The sequence below is a fragment of the Oxyura jamaicensis genome, chromosome 3, assembly GCF_011077185.1.
Source record: "Oxyura jamaicensis isolate SHBP4307 breed ruddy duck chromosome 3, BPBGC_Ojam_1.0, whole genome shotgun sequence".
Classification (NCBI taxonomy): domain Eukaryota; kingdom Metazoa; phylum Chordata; class Aves; order Anseriformes; family Anatidae; genus Oxyura; species Oxyura jamaicensis.
The window spans coordinates 55,379,358-55,399,801 of record NC_048895.1 but is presented as its reverse complement, the minus strand read 5'-3'; the positions used below and the strand labels follow the sequence as shown (position 1 = coordinate 55,399,801).

General features: G+C 46.0%; 1 protein-coding gene across 1 annotated transcript; it reads right to left on the bottom strand.

Annotated features, from left to right (window-relative positions):
• Positions 1-3,352: 3,352 nt before the first annotated feature.
• On the bottom strand, positions 3,353-11,954 carry TAGAP (T cell activation RhoGTPase activating protein). The gene is made up of 10 exons (XM_035322578.1): positions 11,771-11,954; positions 11,223-11,307; positions 11,060-11,113; positions 10,460-10,526; positions 8,752-8,924; positions 7,754-7,915; positions 7,176-7,285; positions 6,330-6,525; positions 5,773-5,890; positions 3,353-5,567 (listed from the first exon to the last, which is right to left on the bottom strand). Exons 2-10 carry the CDS (start codon positions 11,247-11,249, stop codon positions 4,387-4,389), a joined length of 2,088 nt encoding a protein of 695 aa, XP_035178469.1. The 5' UTR covers positions 11,250-11,307; positions 11,771-11,954; the 3' UTR covers positions 3,353-4,386.
• Between the last annotated feature and the right edge of the window lie 8,490 nt (positions 11,955-20,444).

The following is a 20,444-nucleotide window of genomic DNA, read 5'->3' as shown; positions in this document are numbered from 1 at the left end:
TACATAGTCCAGGCAGGAATCCCTAAACCATTTTGACTTTAGTGCTATGGGAAAATATAAAGATCTATTTCTAGGCAAAAGGCTGAAGAGAGAGAAATTTATTACAAAAAATAATAATAATAAAAAAATTGAAGTTCTTGACTTTATTTTAGGTGTCAGCATTTTGGAGCACAGCCACATCCTGCAGAGTGGTTTAGTCCTGAAAGAAACAGAGTTCTGGGTGACAAACACAATGCCCTACCTTCCCTAATATTAACTGCTGAACTCCAAGTGATACTAGTGAATGCAGGGAATGCAGTCTTGTCCTCCATTTCCATAAGGTCATCCAAAGAAGAAAACTGTGGATCTTGTATCACCAAGCTAGATAAAGTGTAAGAAACCCCAAAGAGCAAAGTGCACCTGAAGGAAGAAAGCTGTGTATCTGTACTGTGAATAACTAAGTGCCAAATACAAAGTGTGGGCAGGAAAACTCCAAGATACTGGTTAGCGTGTGTGAGACTGAGACAGGGTAAGTGTTGGTGGGGCTTACTGTAGTAATAACCAGTGCAGACATGAGGGAAAAATGTGGAAGAATTGGAAGTGAAAACTGAAGCTGGCTGACTGAAAAGAGGGGGTCTGAGAATGGAGAGAAGGGAAATGGAATGGAGTCTTTGGCAGTGAGTCCACAGAAATAGACTGGGCTTGGTTCAATTAAGAGAGAAATAACATTTGAGAAGGTGAGGAATGCAAGCTGGTAGTGGGGAGGCAATAAAAATGAGGCAGAGATGGAGAGTCAGGAGTACAAAACAAGCAGACTTGAGTCAAGTTTTTCTGTGGTAGGATGGAACAGAAGGACTCAAGCTCTGGTGGGAGGACAGGCAGGAGGGCCTACACCAGTTAGAGAACACTTCCTTTGAGGACTTGGAGCCTAAAATCCTAAGTTTTACTTTCTCTCTGCTGTCAACAAAGGTAGGTGTCAGCCCTAGATTATAGACCTATAGTCCAGGTATCTAAAAGTGACATCAGCTTATGAGGTGGGAATCTAAGTTTCCATCACAATTCAAGAAGAATTTAGAGAAGGATTCAGTTGCCTAAACATCCAGAGCTGCATTCACTTTTGATGTCTTAAAAAGTTCGTCAAGGTGCCCTAAGATACCAAAATGACTGTAGAAACCTACTTTCAGGCAACAGAATTTTACCTGTGCTCAGTTCAGTCACAAGAGTCCAGAGAGATCACCAATTGCAGGCTATGCAGAAGATGAGACATGAGCTCACATAAACGCTTGCACACAGGATAGCTAAATGTAAGGGCCCGCACTCTGCACCTGAGTCCCACTGCAAGAGTTTCAGAAACCTGCAGGAATGCTTTTTCTGTCCACCTTCACTAATGCTTGGCCGTAAAGGTGATGATAATGGACTTCTGCTTTAAGTAGCAGTCCTCATCCAAGTGGCAGAGAACAAGAGTTTGCAGCTCACTGGTGCACAACATGTGGAAGGAAGGAGAGGAATTTGTTGCTCCATGAGGAACTCCTTTGTTCTTCTGATGGCTCTTTCAAATCCTAGAAACGAGGCATACCCCTATGTCCAAAGCCCTGCAGGGCAAACCATTCTGGGGAATCCCAGGCTGAAAATTTTCTTCTTTGCTGCACAACATTGGTTTCTCCCCAGAGCAGGTTCCTCCCCGGAACAGGTGCATCCTGTGGGGAAGAACAGAGTACAGAATGTGATTAAAAACAGCAGCGGGATGCAAACATGAGAAACTGAACTCAAGCTGCACCAATAAACTTAATTTCATCATCGTTTTAAAATCCAAAGCCTTGGATCTTCTACTTTAATATAGTGTTTTTTTTTTTTCTTCTTCTTCTTTTTTTGTTTGTTTTTGTTTTCATCTTTTGGTCTTATACACCTTGTATATGTGAAGTGTCTTCAGGAAACTTATTTAGCAAATCGGGTGTGTGAAGCATGTGATGCGATACCGATGATGGAGTAATGTGTGGAGAACAGGATCCTTAGTGCCATCGCTCCTCTCTTGTGCTGAAATCCATCTCCAGCTGACCCTGCTATAAAGGGGGTCTTAATCCTTCTGACTAGGGAGTCAAAGGCAGCTTTGGCAGTCACTTAGATAATTCACTTGTTAGACATTGCAGTTAATGGGCCTCACTCTTGGATGCCAGGAAGGTTGGGCTGGTAGCAAGTCCCACAGTAGGTAGGACTGGTAGCAAGATAAAGCTATTTCAGAGCTGAAGGCAGATGAGTAAGTGCTAAAGCAAATCTCTGTTTTGGTGTCATCCTAGCCTTTTGAGGCCTCCTAAGTGCTTATATAGAGGAGAAATCACTTGTGTGAAAGGACATGACATGAAAATAATGCTGATTGAACAGGCAAATTTTCAGAGAGGAGGAAGAGCAAAGTTATCTGCTAATGAGGGAATACATCTCTTTTGGGGTCTGTTTACATTCAGATTTTATTTAATCATATGGTATTTCCTGGACTTGAAGAAATACAAGAGCAAGGTGAGGGGGACTGGGACGGTCTTTTATAAGACTCCTTTACTTTACCATTGTTTGTTAACAAGGTGTAGAGTTCCTCTCTGATATGTTCATCTTCCTTTTTTTTTTTTTTTTTGCTTTTGCTTTGAGAGTGGTCAAACATGGGAATAGGCTTCCCAGAGAAGTTGTGGAGTCTCCGTCCTTTGAGATTTTTAAAAGCCATCTGGACACAGCCCTGGGCAAGCAGCTCTAGGTGGCCCTGCTTGAGCAGGGGTGTTGGACCAGATGGCCTCCAGAGGTGCCTTCCAACCTCAGCCATACTGTGATTTTGTGATGAAAGAGCTGTGGATTCCAGAAAATGCCAGTGCCTCTTGCAACTCACAGCAGAGCCCTGTCTTTTGGCTTACTTGGAAGCAGAGTGCCACTTATAGGGGCTGAGTGAGGTGGCATATTCTCTGGCTGCAGCCTACCCTTATGGCCCTTCTTGCATCACTTCTTCCTGTAACATCAGAGACTCCCTTCCCCTTTTCTCTCTGTCTTGTGAACAGCTACACGCAGCAAATATCCTGTTTGAGATGCTTGTAGGCTGTTTTCCAACCAGCCACTTTCAGAGCAGCATCACCTCTTTGTAACTCCCTCTCCTTCTTACCAACAGCTGCTGCTCTGTGGCAGTGCAACTTGTTTTCCTGACAGATAAGTTGTTCCCAAAATCCAGCCTGCAGTCTCCTACAATATTACTAACAGTGATACTGCCAGTCAGTTTCTTTCCTTTCCACTTAGATATGTCATGTCATTCACACACAACTCCAGTGCCATGACATAGTATAAAGTAGGTACAATACCTGTAGTGCCTGAGTGTTTTAAAGGGAGACAATGGACAGTGTGGTGGTCATGCAGAAAAGTGTTTTATTGTAGTGAAGTTACACAGGAGAAAAACAAAAGTCTGCCTGCTCCTGGTTCAAGGCTTTACTGAGCCATAAAGGTAAGTGCTAACCAAAACAAGTTCCTACATGTAAAAACACATTGCACTTCTAGTCATTTTTACAAAGTTATAAGGACAACACCTGGAGATGTTTTTTTTTTTTTTTTTTTTTCATTTTACAAATAAATTGCAATTTTGACTAGTTAAAGCTGGAATCTAGGATGTTTCCTTACAAGATTTCTTTCTTCTTCTTCTTTTTTCTTATAAGAGCAAAACTGAAGGTGCTCTTTCTTTCTGATTAGCTATCCAGTTTATTTCGACTAAAGGCACCTCAGAGCACGAGGCTTACTTGATACATGCCCGTAATGACCTTGTAGGGCTTCGGTGGCTCTAAACCCAGGCTCAGTACACAATACTAATGCTGGTTAGTGGTCAGATTTTCTCATGACCAGCAAGCAGGAGGAAGGAATGGCAGCAGGTACAAAGGGCTTTAGGGGAGAGTGCAGAAATGGCTTTGATGACAGAAGAGCTCTTCCCCTGCTGGGGTAACTGCCAACCCACTTCTTAATGCAGAAAATCAGCAAAGCACTGCATCAGCCTGACATACACGGCATAGAGCCTGTGACCATACAGAGAAGAAAAGGAAGGTGGGGCAGGTTCTGGACCTGCCTACCTTTTAATTGTTCTTTTATGGATACAAATACAACACTGTTTAACACTATGGACTAGTTTTCAAACACAAAAGGTTATGTACAGCATATTTACTCATATTTTTACATAATAATACACACAGGTCTCCCCCCACCCCACCTCTTACGGTGGATGAATGTGACATGTCAAACTGACAAACAGTTCAGAAGAGCCTCCATGAAAAAAAAAAATCATATGGAGCTAGCTTATTCTTGGTCCCTTGAAAGTAAAATCTTACAAAGGATGAGCAAGATACCTGTTTTTACAATATTTACTCTGCACAGTGCAAAGAGGGGGGATAGTCCTTTTTAAACATAGGATTCCTTAGCATATTGGATCTGGTCTACCTCAAAAATTGGCTGGCTGCACCTCCGAGCCACATACTCCTGTTTGTTCTTTTGACAGGATTCAGACATGGCTCTCAATCGGTACACTCCAGGGGTCACAGGTAAACTCACGCGGGAGTTTATTCCAACAGTAACACTGAGAGTTTCAGTTTCTCCATCAGAATCCTTCACTGCAGGAACTCTGTCACTGGGTAGATCCCCTGGAGCTGCACAGGCTGTGCCCTGTGCACAGCTGGTGCATGGATCAGGCAGCAAAGCGTCCTGGTTTGAAACCTTTAATCTCATAGTTTGAACCGTGAGATTGCAGGAGGGTACATGAGTGGCCAGGCAGTTTCTAGTAGCTTCTTCATAAGAGGGTGGTCTTCCAGGATTCCTCTGGTCTACCTCTCTGAAGACTTCATCAGCTGACCTGAAACGTGGCCTTTGCTGATATGGCACAGGCAATGGTTTGTCATCCTCGGGGCTGTTTTCCTGTACAATTCTGCAAGAGAATTGATCTTTCTTTGTGTAACTGTCTCTCTGGAAACCCATATTTTTTCCAGGCCCCCAGCTCAGGGGTTTTGTTAGTGTTTTCCTGTGGTTTGCAAAAGAGAATGACATGGAGTGCTTTTTGATCTCTCGCCGAGGTGTGCTGCAGTCTTCATTGGGCTTGGTGCAAAAGGACTGAGGCCTATTTAAAAAGGTTTTTTTGGGACTCGAGGGTGAAACTACCGGGGAACTGGTGAAGACCGAGCCATCAGAGCTCTCCAGGGAGCAACTGGAGGATGTTTTGGGTAGAGAGTCCGTTGATAATTGGGAAGGTAAGATTGCAAGCCGTTTTTCCAGTGCCACGTTCTCCAGTCCTTGTTGTTTCTGTTGAACTGGAAAATTGTCCTCACTTTTGTTTAGCTTCTGTTTCCTTATCCTGCTTTCAAAGCGGTTCTGAAAGGACAGGTCTGGCTCTGAGTACCTCCTGTCCATCGTGCTGATGTCATTTTTACAGCTAGTCAGTGAACTGGCAGACATGCATGTTGGGTGTCTTCTGCTCACACCACTGCTCCTCCCTTTGGGATGTTCCACCTCACAGGTACAGGAGCTGCATTCAGCTTCAGGATCTGGGCTGTCGTAGGCGGAATCATTCTGATGAGCAGCACATAGGTGTTCTGTGGGGACAAAGCAGCTGTTAGTTTTTACTGGCCATTGGAGAATAAAAGGGAACTATCTGGAAAATATTCCTGTGGAAGTGCAGAACAACAGTGTCTTTAAGCCTCTGCAACTCTCTGTGTTTCCACAGATGTATTCCCACATAAACTAAAGAATTAGGAGCAGCAGCACCAGTCTGTCATAACCCTCAGTCTGTTCTCTTACCTGTGGAGCTGTCTGTGTGCTCTGCTGACTCCTCAGTCAAGGCACTGGCAGGCCAGACAATGTCCTCCCCAAATATTTCTGAGCAGTTGTCTATGAGGAACTCCACCAACACCGTCACCTGCACACAGAAAACCATATTTCAGTCAAAGGGGCTGAAAACATTGCGCAGATTTCCTATTCTTGCCTAATGTAAGATGAAAGGCAGCACAGAGAAGGATGGTCAAAAATCCTCGCCTAGTCAGAGACCGAGTCCACACTACAGCACGAGGCCTGACACTGCACCCAGCCTGGCCTGCCCCCGATACAAGCCGAACGCCATCAGCCCGGACGTGGGTGCCCCATGCTCTCTGGGTGCGAGGTGCCCAGGAGCTGTGGTGCAGCACAGGGACTGCAGGACAACCTCTGCTTGTGCTCAGAGGAGGGGAAGCCTGGCCTGTCACACCGCAGGCACCCGGCGCGCGGGGCACCCCCGCCTCCCAGCGGTGCGGTTTTGTTTTGTGTGGCTTTTGCACTGGCAGTGGGATCCCTGTGGACGGCTCAGATCTGTCCCAGTGTACCTTGTCGTTCATCTCCTTCTGCGCCTCCAGCGGCAGCGTGCTGTCCGTCCCCGGGCCCAGCATGTTTGGGCCAACGCAGATGGCGAGGTTGTTGGAGTCCATCCTGCTGCTGGCGGCGTTTTGGCTGATGCGGTGCAGCACGGAGAGCAAGTGCTTGAGCAAGACGAGGTTTGGTCTGGGCAGTTTGTCGGCCACCCTAAGTGAGCACAAACACAATGCGACGTTAGTCGGTGGTGCGGGGGCCGCTACTTCTTCATTTGAGCAAGTCTCAATTAAACTCAGGCAGACGACGCTTCCTCCAGAAAGAGGAACGCGTGCGCTTCTTTCAGTGCCGAGCAGAAGCACCATTCAGAAATCCCCAAGGGCAGCTGCGTGCGGTTAATTACAAGGTCTCGCACTGCAAGATCCCGACTGAAGGGCAGCGTCACAGCGTCCGTGCCGCTGAGCAGCTGAGGTGGCGTCAGGAGGTGTCACCAGAGGCTTCCCGACGGCACGTGAAAGGCCTGCAGTTGTGCCGCGCGGCTCTCACAGCCCTCTGGCCAGCCTCCACCTCAGCTCTGTCTGAGGAGCACAGCACGGAGGTGGCCCCACATGCCAACCTCATGCCACCCACATGCCACGGAGGTGGCCCACACGGTGACCATGCCTGTCCCTCCTGCCGGGCCTCTTGATCCCTAGGGCGAGCCCAAGCGCCTTCAGGAGGTGCTGCTGCGAGAGGAGCGCCTCCCTGTGCCACTTGGCCTTTGAGTCAGCCTCACAGGGCAGCTGAGCAGCACCACAGGATCTTAAATGAAGCTCAATTTACAGAGGAGGCTGGTTGCAAAATGTGCTGGTTACAACACTTACTCTCTCAATTCTTCAATTTTTTCCTGCTTGCTTGGCTTCTCCAGCGCTAGCATCCACTTCTCATACAGGTCGGCTGACAGGAGCTTGGAGGGAATGTTTCGGAGGAAGTCCTGCAAGACCAAGAGATACAGATGAGGCTTTGGACATGGCCCCTGTGCACACAGGCAGCATCACTGCAACTTGGGCTCCTTATGAACAGGAGCTGGCTGCTCCCTAAGGTGACTGTCAGCACTGGGGAGCAGCGGGCTTCATGAATACAAGCTGAGTACACTTGCACCAGTACACTAAGAGGTCCTGTCTCTTTTCTGCTTTTTGTTCACCCTTAAATCTCACAATTCCTTGCTGAGGGGGAGAATGAAACGTGTTTCTTGTGGGCATACAGGAAATCAGTGGCAGAAGAGGTGGAGCTGAAAAGCATGTAGAAAAGGGAAATGCCAAACTTTCCCATGTCTGAAACTTTTCATTTGGTTTCACTCTGTTTGTTACCCTGGAGCCCCACCTAAGCCAAATTGCAACACTAAAATGGGCCTTTTCAATATTAGCTATGTCACCCACAGCAGAAAGTCAGAGCAACTCACCTTCAAGACCACTGCCAGCAGATGCACAGTTTTGCTTTTCAAATCAACGTTCTCGCCTTTGTTTAGGTCCTCCTTCAGCTCCTTTCGTGCTTTCTCATTGGCGGCTTTTCTGAATATCCCTTCAGTGGAAGGTCCTTTAATGTACAATATAGTGAGGAGATCCTGTAGGAAACAAACAGGCAGGGATGGGAGAACTGTTACTGTGAGTGAAGAAAGGTCCTTTAGCAGGTGAACACTCCTATAGAAGCAGAAGAAAAAAATTGACTGGAGGTACACTCTGCTTTACACAGGTCAACATCTAGTTCTATCTCCAAGCAGATTATGCTGGTAATAAACTGTTTTTTTTTTGTTTGTTTGTTTGTTTGTCTGTTTTTTTCCAATCCATACTTCTTTTTGTACCAGTGAACTCCACTAACTTCAGTGGAGTCATCCCTGTTTAATTCCAGAAGGAAACAAGAGGTAACTTAAACCTGGGCTCAAATTCCCTCCCTCCCAAGCCAGGCTGAATGCTTAGCAAATATTGCTTAGAAGAGAAAAAAGCCTGTCTCTTGGGAAAAACAGCTCAGTTGGAGAACTGTCACAAGATCATTTTTTAACTAGAAGATAGTTTGTAGTAATTTATCAGTGGCAGTCCATAGCTGAACAAGTTTTTGAGAAAATACAGAAATCTCTGGATTTTTATAATGCTGAGACATTCATTTCCATGACTTCTGTAAAATCACAAATGTTCATACTAAGCAGCAGATCTGCTTCTCCTATTCCTGGTCCTGTGTTGTCTCCACTCAAAGTTACTCCCAGTGAAAGTTGCATGGGGTAGACAAAATCCACAGACCTAACTCTTTCTACATCCGAGATGGGCCCTGAGCCCATCTCAGACGTGTGTATGGAGGGGAAACACCAAAATCACTCATCTCCTGAGCACTGCAGCACAAGTGCTGGGGATCCCACCTCCAGCTGAAAGCCAGAAGTATGATAAATGTACCGCCAGGATCGCCTACCTGGACTGGCTGGGGCAGCGTGTCATCTTCCCCACAAATAATTGCCAGAGGCTGGCCAAACAGAGCGATCTTGAGGCCAGAGTCCAGCTGCCCCGGGGAATCCCCACTGGTAGAGGTTCGTCTCAGAGCAAACGGCCACGATATCACCTTCTTTCTTTTCTTCATTCCATCTGCTGCAAGCAAAAGGAAAACAAACAAACAAAAAAACGTGATTTTTTTTTTAATAAACAAAACAGAAGAAACCAGAACTATGCAATTATGCTGCCTTTCATCTGTGTGCAGTGCTGTGTGATGCAGAATGAAGAGCAGAGATCTATGTCGAAACAACACCTCAAATTAAACCGAAAGACAACCAAGTTGTTGCTAAGGAAACAAGTGCCTAAACTGTGGGGCTGTGACCATCCCTCTAAGGACACCACCTTTCCTGTTGTTTTTTTTGCATTTTTTTTTTTTTTTTTTTTTTTTTTTTTTGCGCTCTAGTCACTATTTCCTCTTAGAGAACGAGGACACAAAAGGCACAGCAATAACAGCAAATATTTGATGTTTATCGAGATTTTTGATAGTGCAGAGGTTTCTGTGATAACTAAGGCAGATATGTCACTTGGCCAGCTTGCAATGGCAACAATTCTCACTATGCAGACATGATTGTGCCCAGTCTTAGGGCATGGGTGGAACTAGGGACTCGTGCTTTTCAGCCTCTTCCACAGGCTGAAATGGCAACACGTGGCTCCTGCTCTGCCAGCTCCAGAGTAGCAGTGCTGCGATGACAGTGGTCCTACTAGAGCTTGCCCCCTGCCCCTTCCAGCCTGCCACTGGACGGTGATACTTGCTCCAAAGGACGGGAGCATCCCTTTTGGGCGTCATTGGCTTCAGGGTCACAAATCTCATAGTGTGGGTTTTGCATCTACACCTTAAAGAGGAGAGCATGCTAGGAATTTGGAGATGGTGGTTGTATTGGTAAGAGCTGTGCTTTTTCCCTATCAGTAGAATCCTTCTGCTAGAAACTTTTCTAAAAGCATTGCCCTCTGAAAATTTACTCTGAAGGACTTGCCTTCTCTCCAAAATGAAATTACACAAATTCTCAGGATTTGCCTTTGTGGCTTAGCACAAGTCCTCGATAGTCAAGGGCTAAAGGCTGTGAGAAAGTAACCCATAAACTTTTTGCAAAGTAACACATAAACTTTTTGCAAAGTTTAGAGTCACATAAAACCCTTGCTACTGACACTCCTGAGAAATGGTGTGGCATGCAAGCTTGTTCCAGACCCGCCCTGCTAATGGTCTCCTCCAGATTGTTTTGCAGGTGCTGAGGTTTTGCAGGGTGAGAGAAAACAAGCGCAGTCGGTCGCTGCTGCCGGGAGAGTTTATTTGCTCTGGAGCGTAACCGCTGGTAGCGGTGCTCACCGGCAGATCCACGCCCCAGCGGCGATGCCCGTGGCAGAAAGCAGCACGTTTCCTTTCTGTTGCTGCCGAACACAATTAGACTTGGCTCCGAGGAGCACGGAATAGGGACAGGCTGGCACCCAGCACTACCATCTGCCACAAGGGAGAGAGGTCGCCCGCACGCGGAGGCACGCTGGGGCTGAGCCGCCCCCTGGACGGTGCTGAGGGCTTGAGCTGTGCCGGGGGAGGTGGAGTGGGCAGCTCTGCAGAAGCACCAGATTGCAAGCATTTTGTATAAGAAAGCAGTTCCTCGGTTTTTAAAACTCACCAGCCAAGTGGCAAAGTCCATCCTCGGTGTCTGCTGGTCCCAACAGGGGGCATTTCTTGGCATCAACCTGCAAGAAGCATGCTGAGGTTACATGAGGGCCGTGAGTGAGCTGCTGCAGCCTCACAGACAAGCATGAGAGGCTCCAGGGAGCAACCAGAGCAAGCCAGACACCTGCTGAACGACCCCTGGGCCCAGCTGTGACACTGCCTCACTGCCCAACCGTGATGGTGGTGGCAAGGGCTTACGCTGCAGCCAGCCCCCCTGACCTGCCCATCCACTCACAACCCCGGTGCTCCTTTAGGCTGCTGCTTGACCCAGCAAAGCCCCAGCTGGAAACCAGCTGTACAGCCCACCCGTCTCCATCCTCCCCCTGCTGCTGGATATTTCCTCCCCAACTCCTCCAGTGAGGAGGGAGCTTCTGCCTTGGTGGCTTCAGAGCCTGACAGGACCCTGACCAAAACCGCCCGGGAGCCTGGGGCTCTTCCACACATATCCACCTTCGAAGGGCTCTGCCTGCTCTGCTCCCTGCCCCGTACCCGCTGCGCTCCCCCAGGGGCCACCCCCTTGGCAGAGACCAGGGGAACCAGAGAGGCTGCTTACCTCTGACGGGCACTCGATCAAACTCTCCATGTTGCCAGCATTTAGTGTCTTTGACTAGGCAAGAAAACAAAGACCGTGCGTGAGTAATTTAATGCTACAGTTTAGAATCAGGGCTTTTCAAAGTCACTCTGTTGACAGAGCTGAAAAAAATAAAGACACTCACAGTATTACAGCTGCTTAACACTTTCATTAGGAGTTTAATCGGGGGAGCTCTGGATGCTCTGGTTTCCTTAGGTCCTTTTGTTTGCCTGTTTACAGAAAAAGGAATGGACAAAGAGCTTTGTAAAACTGCACCCTTCTTTCCTTTCTTCCCTGCAAGCCAGGCTGGCAATTCGGTATGATCCCGGACTAGCGAGATATCCCACCCAAGTCAGTCATAAGGCAGCGCTTGCTAAAAGCCCTTCTTTGTAAGGCATCCAGTCCTGTGCTCTGTGCGCCTCTTTATTAAATAATAATAATTAAAAAAAAAAAAAGCGACTTTCCATTTTTAATCCATGCAAAAACACGATCAAGCAGTGACAGCTGCATGAGGTTGTTGCCAGTGTGCAAGCACAAGGCTGAGCAAGCCAGGCAGCTCTGCCTACGAGCTGCACTTCGTGGTGGGTGCCTCTGCCCCACCCGTATTTCTGTGTGTGTCCCTCTACAGCGGCGTCTGGAGCACCCCACCGGCTTCACCCCGACACCACGCATTTCTCCCCGGGCTTTCCTTACCCAAGGAGCGAGTCCCGCCAGAGCTCCTTCACCTCCCGCGAACTGCCGAAGAAAGGAGAGACAGCATCACTCCCCGCTGCTGCTAATCCCTTGGACAGACGGAGGCGACTAAACAGTTCTACCCCACGTGTGCTGCCTTATATAGCGCACGACAGCAGGTGGAAATTCACAGGCAGGAAGCAGCATCATGGGGCAGGACTGAGATTCTGTGAAATTTCTGCCTTCCTCTTTCCTTTTAGAGGAGCTACTCTTTTTTTTTTTTTTTTTTTTTCCTTAAAGAAGACAAAGAAAAAAAAAAAAAAAAAAGACGAGCTTGTAGCTGTTATGCATGGAAAAGATGAGACAGTTGCCAGGTAAAGGTTCCATCTTGCATCACGATGGCGAGGTGGGATGTGCAGAGGGGGCTGCAGTGGGGGCAGCTGCTCGCTGCTAAAGGGCAGCGGGTGCCGTCTGCTCTCTGACCGCCCGGAGACCTGAGACTTTGTAGCGTAAAGACGCACCGCCAGATCAACTGATGCTTAGAAGATTTAAAAAGAAAGGGGGTGGAATAGCCAAGATTCGGAGAAATGTTTTTGTATATTTTCTTTTTGCAAAACTAATGGCAACGCTTTAATGTCTGAAAGCAAATGTAGGCACTCACTTTGCAAGTGCCAACTAGTTCTTGAGTATCCAAGGACTGGACAGGCTGGAAATGGATTATCTGATAAAGTTACACTGGGTGGTGAGGTTGTCGTTGCTGAAGATGAGTGAAGTTTAAAAAATAAACTGACTGAAAAGGAGAACACTCCAATTTTAAAATGCTACTCTATTTTTATAGAAGTGATGTTATGTAATAATACAATAATGTATAACAATATGTTATTTAAAAAAAATCAAATAAAATATTTCTTAATTAGAACTATGTGTATGTGTCCGAATAATAAGAGATTAATTCAAACAAAGAGTTCAAAAAAAGCCAGGAGAAATCCACCTCTTCTCTCCCTGTATTTTTCAGGGTCTGTTACTGACTCCCTCCAGCCTGGGCACTTCACTTCCCTACTGCAGCTTAGCCATCAGGGACAGGGACACAGTGACAGCAGGACTTATTTACGGGGCCGTCATCACTTGTAAAATGCAGGTGTGAGCTCTGCTGATTCACTGACAAGGCAAATTGTGATACACTATTCTGGGTACCAGCCTGTTCCTCTGATGAAGCAGAAGGGCGAGAGCCGGGCATCAAAGGGCTGGGAATATTTCAGCAGCAGATTTAGCAGGGAAGGAGGCGGGTGGAACTGTGGTCTCCCTGCTGCTTCCTCTGGAGGATGCTTTGCCTTAGGTCTGCCGGGGCTGAGGCTTTGTCGTAGCACGTTACGGCTACATCCGCTGCTGAATTCACCCTGCGAGCCACTCTTTGCATAACCACATCAGATCTGTCCCGTGGACTATTGAGCCAGGTACGTCTATGTGAGGCAGACGGCTGGTCTCAGCTCGGTTCTGCTTGGCAGAAATATAGAGTACAAAATTCACTTTTGGTCAGACAGAGATGCATCCAGGAAAAGGAAAGCTACTCTAGTTTTGTGGGGATGGAGGCGGTGGGGCTGACCTCTGGAGGTCATAATTTCTGTGCTTCTGTAGGTACACCCTTCTGTAGTCTTGTTTAGGGATAAAACTTAGATGAGCCAAAAACAATTAGTCTACAGACCTGTGCATTTAGCATTGATTGTTTAGTTACTGCTGTAACTGATTTTTTTGTTAATTAAGAGTCCCATTAAGTGTTAAAGCACATATGTCATTTCCCTACTAAATCCCATGGGTTGATTTACATCCTTAGAAAAATATTGCCATCCTGCATAGTGTCCTCTTGAGCATTTCAAAGAGTCATAGAAAGGTTTCATAGATTTCTTCCGAGGCTCCGTGGCAGCTGCAGCACCCCTGCTGACAGTCCCGGCAGGACTTCTTGCGACAAGGAGCATCTATTTTTTAGTGCGTGTCTGGTAAGTGTGTGTCTGCATATTTCTGTGTGTTAAGCATCTAGGAGGGATAGGGGACCTCTGTCATTCAGTTCTGCCTTGCCCTCACTTCCAGCAGTGCATGCAGACCGATTTCTGAGCTCGATCTGTTTCACGGTTAAGACACGGGGTTCGGTCTGGAAAACGTGTGACTGGTGAAGAAAATGTGAGTTTAATGGGAGGTGATTAGCTGGGCCAGAAGCTTAGGTTACAAATGGGACACAGCTGTACACAGGGCATAATGCTCTGAATTTCCCAGAGGAGAGCTACGCTAATGAGGGGTGTATTGATAGCACGTACTAGGCTGCCAGTTAGCACGCTCTGCTGTATCTCTGTCTAATTAGTTCCCATTTATTAACAGTTTGGGGGATGTAATGGCCATTGTATGTGGAAGGTATGTGTATAGGCCTGCCTGTACATATGGAAAATGTTTGCTTGTTTTTTTTTTTCACCCTCATGATTTCATTTGTTTTTTATAGCTCTCGTATGCTGTGCATCACAAACACCTAACTTGTGCCAGAAGGACTTTAAAGCAGCTTATTTCACTGCAAACAAGCATGGCCCATCCAAAATGCAGGCATCCTGAAAAGCCATCGTTTGGTAGAGTAACCCTACAGAGCTGGAGCTGCATGTAGGTGATGTTTTTTCTCCCAAGCAATCCCTAAGTGAATGCAGTCCTCCCCAAAGACAAAAGGCACATTGACATGATTGTCAGGACGTGGGGCAGGGGGCTTTACCAGGGTTTTGAGGAACTAGTCCATGTACGAGCTGTTCCCTTCCTGCAAATCAGAGCAGAGCAGCTGACCCCAGGTAAATCCAGGCCTCTCGGGACCACATTTGCTCCTCAAGGTGTGAAGCATTTTCCTCATAGAAGCCAGGGCACCAGATTGATGCCCCTGCTTCCCACCACGCCCAAGCATCCCCCTTCCCCCCCCCCCCCCCCCCCCCCCAGGGCATGGCTGCTGTTGTGGACCACTCCAAAGCACTTTGTCCAGCCAGTTTTTGGAGACACGGTTTATACATTGCTTAGTGCCAACACAGACCAAACGGTGAGTAAATCTTTCTAACTGCAATCAAACCAGACGTGTTCTCTCTCTGCAACAACCCCACACTGTGGCTTGGTGAAAGAACCCGGTGCTGTAGCAATGAAGAGGCCGCATCAGCTGGGAGAAGGAAGGAATGAAGAGCTGATGGTAAACAAAAGAACAAAGACACAAGTAATCTGCTGCGGCTGGGAAATGTCTGTTTTTCTTCTCTCCTTATCAAACCACAAATGGGAAAATCCCAGCCATAGCTCAGTTTTGTTTGTTTCAGCACCACAGTAGCGCATGTTTGACATGACGGCTCTTAGAAATGGGGGAGCGTGTGAACAAATCCTGAAACCTGCCGTTGTCTTACTGTCTCTCCAGCAAGGAAGCAGCAGAAGTGTAGCTGTGAGAAGCTCACAACAAGATGTGCCTGGAGCACTGCCTCGTTCAAGCCCGTATATAATCCCGCAGAAAGAGCCAAGTTCAGCACCAGTGCCTCTCAATACAGAAAACCGATTGTGTTCCAGCTTCAGCTTCACTGGCACAATTGCAGTCTCCCAAGGGAACAGTAGGAACATTTACCAAAATAAGAAAAACAATTATACTGAAGTCAGAGTTTTTTTTTTTTTTTTCTTTCTTTCTTTCTTTTCTCTTTTCTTCTGGGGAGGGGAAGGAGGGGGATGAAAGCTCTGCATGATCTGTCCACGAAATCAGAGAACAGAGCGTGAGGATTGCGGGGAATGGGGCACATTCCTACGTGTCTTCTGAATGCAGCTGTCGTTTCTTACCACTCTCCAGAGTGTGTTGCCTGTATCCCATAGGCACAGCCCAAGGTTTGATCACTGAAAAGAGGGTGGTCTGAGTTCTGATCAGACCAGTCCCTACCCTCTGCCAGTAACAGTTCAAAGCCAGATCCATCAAGCCGGATGATGCTGAATTCTTACAGTTTTAGTCATGTGCGACCTGGGTTCATGCTACCCATGCTTTTGGAAAGTGAAACCCACTGTCATTTTTTCCCAGATCTGTTCTGTTATTTTTATCTTTAATCAGATATCAGGGTTAGACTGCAATGTGCGTGCACCACCCTTCTGTATGCTGGGTTACTACTGCACAGGAAGAAGTTACAGAACAAAAATAATGCTGTAGATACAGTCTGGGGAGTATTCTGTGCCCTTCCCATGACACTCACTTTTTGTTTGCTCTTGTTTTGCAGGATGGTTTGTTTGATCTTTCATGGGTACTCCCTCCTCCCCCAAGAATATGTTGGCAGCTATAGAGATTTTTGTAAGTCATCAGCTGACTATTTCCACTAGGTGGTTTTTAGATGTGGAGAACTAGTGGATGTATATCATTTTTTAAAGGGTTTCTGCTGGTGTTCAGCTTGTTGGCATATGTCAAGAGGCATTTGAGAGCCACTCATTCCTTGGGCTGCCTGAGGTGGCCAGCACAAAGGCCTCCATGAATTTAGGTTGCCCATTATTTGTGACTAAGCAGATGCAGATCTCAGCCCTTGCTCACTTACAATAATCAACAACAACAACAACAAAATAAACCATAGAGAATATTTGAGACTATGTTTCAATTCAATTCTCTTTGAGGTTTCTGGTTGAAGGTACTCAAAAAGGATCAAAAGTGAGAAGCTTCTCATTTTGTTGGTGGTAATGCTATTCCAGCAGGCTTCTCACTCATTTTGCTTCTTTCTCTTGTCCATTCATGAATCAGAAACTGTTACGGTGCTATTCTGCCAGGTTCGTTTGCTCTCAGGTATAGATTTCACTTCTTACCGAAACCAGAGAGGTGTGAATCTTGATTTTGCTTTTCAGGATTAATGCAAGTGTTTCCTTTTAGATGTTAGTTAACATAGACTTGTATCTCTCCTGCCTCTACACCTTGTGTTTTTCTTTGAATTTCAGCACCAAAACAATCTCAAATCTCAAAATGAGAATCGATGGAAACAAGAGAGGACCTGGATTTCACACTGATTTCCAACTTGCACGTGATTTTCAGGTGTAAGTTATCTTACTTTCACACACACACACACACACAATCATCTGCTGGCTGCCAGTGGCTTAGGAACCAGTCCAGAATAAAACCAAGAAAACTTGTCCTGAGTGTAATTTGGGGATTCTTTGTATATGCATCACACAGATACAAAGCTAGAGAAGAAAACCAGGATCAGGAGCAGCAAGACCTCCCAGATCCAGTGCTAGCATGGGAGCTGCTCCAGGCACAGAAACTGCCCATTGCCTTCAACACAGCTGTCACTGGATGCTCTCAGGAGGAATAACCAAAAGTAGCTGGAATTTCATCTCCAGTTGGGTTTCTTTGAGCCCTGGTGGTATGACAGAATGTTCCCAAACTCTTCATCATAACGATGCCCTCGTGAGAACATTGTTCCTGTGTTGTACCTCCTTCCTAGGTAATAGGCAGAAATGCCAGTAACCAGATCCTCATCGCCACTAAATGAACCATGAATGGAAACATTTACGACCCCACACCTGGACTCAGTCTTCCAGGCAAATGCAACATCAGGCAAGGTAAATCTTTTCAAGCGTATCTTTGCTGGCTGGAATCAAACTCCCTGAGTACATTTGGTCCTGTACTTGGGAGCCTTATTTGCTGTCATGCCCTCTGTCCTTGTGTATGCACATCCGCACACAGCAAAATAAAATGTTCTTCATGAATTTTTGGCTGCCCATCAAAATCAAGATGATAAATCCGAAGCAAACATCTCCATATTAGCTGGTGATAAATCCAAGGCAAACATCTCCATATTAGCTGGTGACTGCCATTTTGTTGCTACTAGCAACAGCTGCTGTGTTGCTGCTTTTTGTAAACACTCCGTTTTTGTATTGCTGTCCCACTTTGAAGCGGGACGACCTTATGAGGATCTCATGAAGCGAGTGCCTCGCCTGGCATGGGCTCTGGCTCCTGCCACAGGGCACCAGGAGGTCTCTGGGCAAAGGGGACTGTTGCTCTGCAGAGGGGACGTGGGGAGGATGGAGGTGCCCCAAACCACAGCAGGCCGGCATCAGGCACCAGCATTGACCAGCAGAACCATGCGGAGCCAGGGCAGCCAGATCCCAGCCTCTGCATCTGCAAAAGCACAGTGGCTCTTTCAGGCTGGGAACAAGAGAGGATTTCCTAACATCCAGAGCAAGCAGGGTCTGGGATTGCCTTCTAGTGAGAGCAAAGCAGGGCTGCAGGAAAGTCTTCTGCGAGGAGTTCAGCTGTATTGACTCATTGCTCGAGAGGGTTCAGCCTGACAGCCGGGCTCTTCTGTTCAGGCCTGCATCCCTGAAAGCTGGCTTTTACTTACTGCTGCTGCCACTCAGACCAGGTGCTGTTATGTCTGTATTTGCTTATTCCACTCTGTGTGCCTGCTCTGAACCCTGCCTTTGCTTTCAGATCTGCAGTCTCTGCAGAGATGACAGTAAGGAGTATGTAGAGAAGGCAATACTTGCCACCTTGTCCATTTGCCAGCTCAGTGGTGGCTGAGATTTCAATGGAAGATTTTTTTTTCTCCCTCTCCACTTCCTTTTAAAGGCTTGTTTGAGCTTTACCTTTTCACCCATTTATCAGATTAACATGTTTCTTTGGGATTTTTCACTCTGAAAACAATTCCTTCATGTGGTCTTACAGTCATGAACTACCTTATTTAGTATTAGCAAAAAAGTTTGCAATGGGGATGATGTATCTTTTACCAGAGCAACTGATATAGGTACAAAGCCCTTTCCCAGGTCTGAAAAGAAGTACCTATTTGTCTTCAATCTAAAGACAAGTTGAGAATAAAAGCTCTGAAATTTACTAGAAACAAGATAGTTACTCCCTTTCCAAAGACATTGAACCCTCTTACCTTTACACACCATCAGATATCAAGATGCTAAGCCATAAAGATGTACAGTCCAGCAACTGCTGTAGTATTCCTGTTGGCCAAAGACCGCATTGTTTCAGTGTTAGTAGTCCTTGTGCAACAGAGTGAACTGATCGTGTCTTTGTGTAGCTTAATAGAATAATATTCAGAAGGTAAAAATGAACGCCCACTATTCGATAAGTCATGCCAAACCTAAGATGCTGTTACATTTGTAAGGTGGTCTTCCTTCCACTCGGTAGGTCACAAGTCAAAGTGCTATTCTTACTGCAGTACACACAGATGCCCAGAGTGTATCTTTCAAACATAAGACCCTGAAATTATGATAGCTGTGAGTTAGTCATCTCCATTGCTATACTCAGCTAAAACATTTGCTAAACTCAGGCACTGAAATGCAACATATCACTGTAATTGACTCCTGTCTGTGCTATTTTAAGAGAGCCAGATGTGCTAGAAGAGGAGTTTTGGAGGCCTGCATTATGTCCCAGCAGATGTCCCTCCTCCCTGCAACATTTCTGTTTGCTTCCAGAACCTCACATTCCCAGAGTTTTCTTTGGATGAGAGTGTGCTGCAATGTAAACCCATCATAACTGTGAGACTGACACGAATAAGCAACACAGATAATATTTCTGTATTGACCTTAAAGAAAGATCCTAAAGAATGACACAGGCAAGAAAACAAGTAGTTACTATGATACTTAAACAGGCTTACCCGTGAAAAAAATAGTTCACTAATACCCCAATTACAGATTATTTAGTCCAGCTAAACGCTGTAATTGCATCTGTGCATTGGGGTTCTGTGACTTAACTCTAGGAGATGCTTTGTTTTGCCCTTGAATTTTTCACACAATATTTGAATCAGAGCTTGCCTTCTTTCTGCCTCAGTTTCTCTTAAATAACATGCAGAAAATAAAAGGTCACTCTACCGTGTAGGATGCTCTGATATCTACTGGTGAAAAGTGGTATATACTGGAGAACCTGGTAAAGAGTTTGGAAGCTGTTGCCTCTTCTGCTTCCTATGTGCCACATAGCAAAGAGAAGACCTTAATTTTAACCTTATGGAGAGATCTTTGACAAATGGAAGCATTTTAAATGCATCATCTGTGAGGATGGTATGGTACTTTCAAGGCATTACCTGTGTCCCTTAAGGTCTTTGCAGTTCTACTTACCACATCGAAACCTGATGTGAAACCTTCTAGCCAGATCAAACAATCACTTATTTTAAGCACACAGCTTACTGTCATGAGGAAATACAGCAATGTCACAATTAAATGACCATTCAATATTGTAACAGACCTAACTGTTTTATCTAGATTCTGTAGGTAACTCCCCTGCTTCTGCCTGCCCTTTGGTTTGGGACCTTATGTTAAAATCTTTATCTTCAAACAAAACTTTTACAAGAGTTAGCTGGATTTTGTCCTTTCTATGCTTTTAATCTCAGGCTCCCAGTTTCACAGGCAACACTTAGGTGACTCCACTTCTTTTCCAGCTATTCTTTTACCCTCTACCACCCCCAGTAAGTTTTAGTACCTGGGTTAATTTCAGTCTCAACAGGCAAGTGAGCTACTCTTCTCCAAGGCAATGAATTTCCTACAGACATTTTGGAAGTTAGTGCCTGGTGTGTAGAAAATATATATATATATATATATATAATATATATATATATATATATATATTTTTCACTGAGAAAAAAGGCATTAAACAGTCATGAACTGCTAAATCAGCATGTTTATCATGGCCACTCAGTTGCTGTGCCTGTAGCTGTGATGTGTCTGATGGCATCTGATC

Bases quoted from the DNA above. Each gene is read 5' to 3' on its own strand.
- TAGAP (XM_035322578.1), bottom strand. From the start codon at position 11,249: ATGAAAGTGTTAAGCAGCTGTAATACT. The intron at 6,526-7,175 runs GTAAGTGTTGTA...GTGCTCACTTAG, and splicing joins AAAATTGAAGAATTGAGAGA to GGTGGCCGACAAACTGCCCA. The intron at 5,568-5,772 runs GTAAGAGAACAG...TTGTCCCCACAG, and splicing joins GCACACAGACAGCTCCACAG to AACACCTATGTGCTGCTCAT.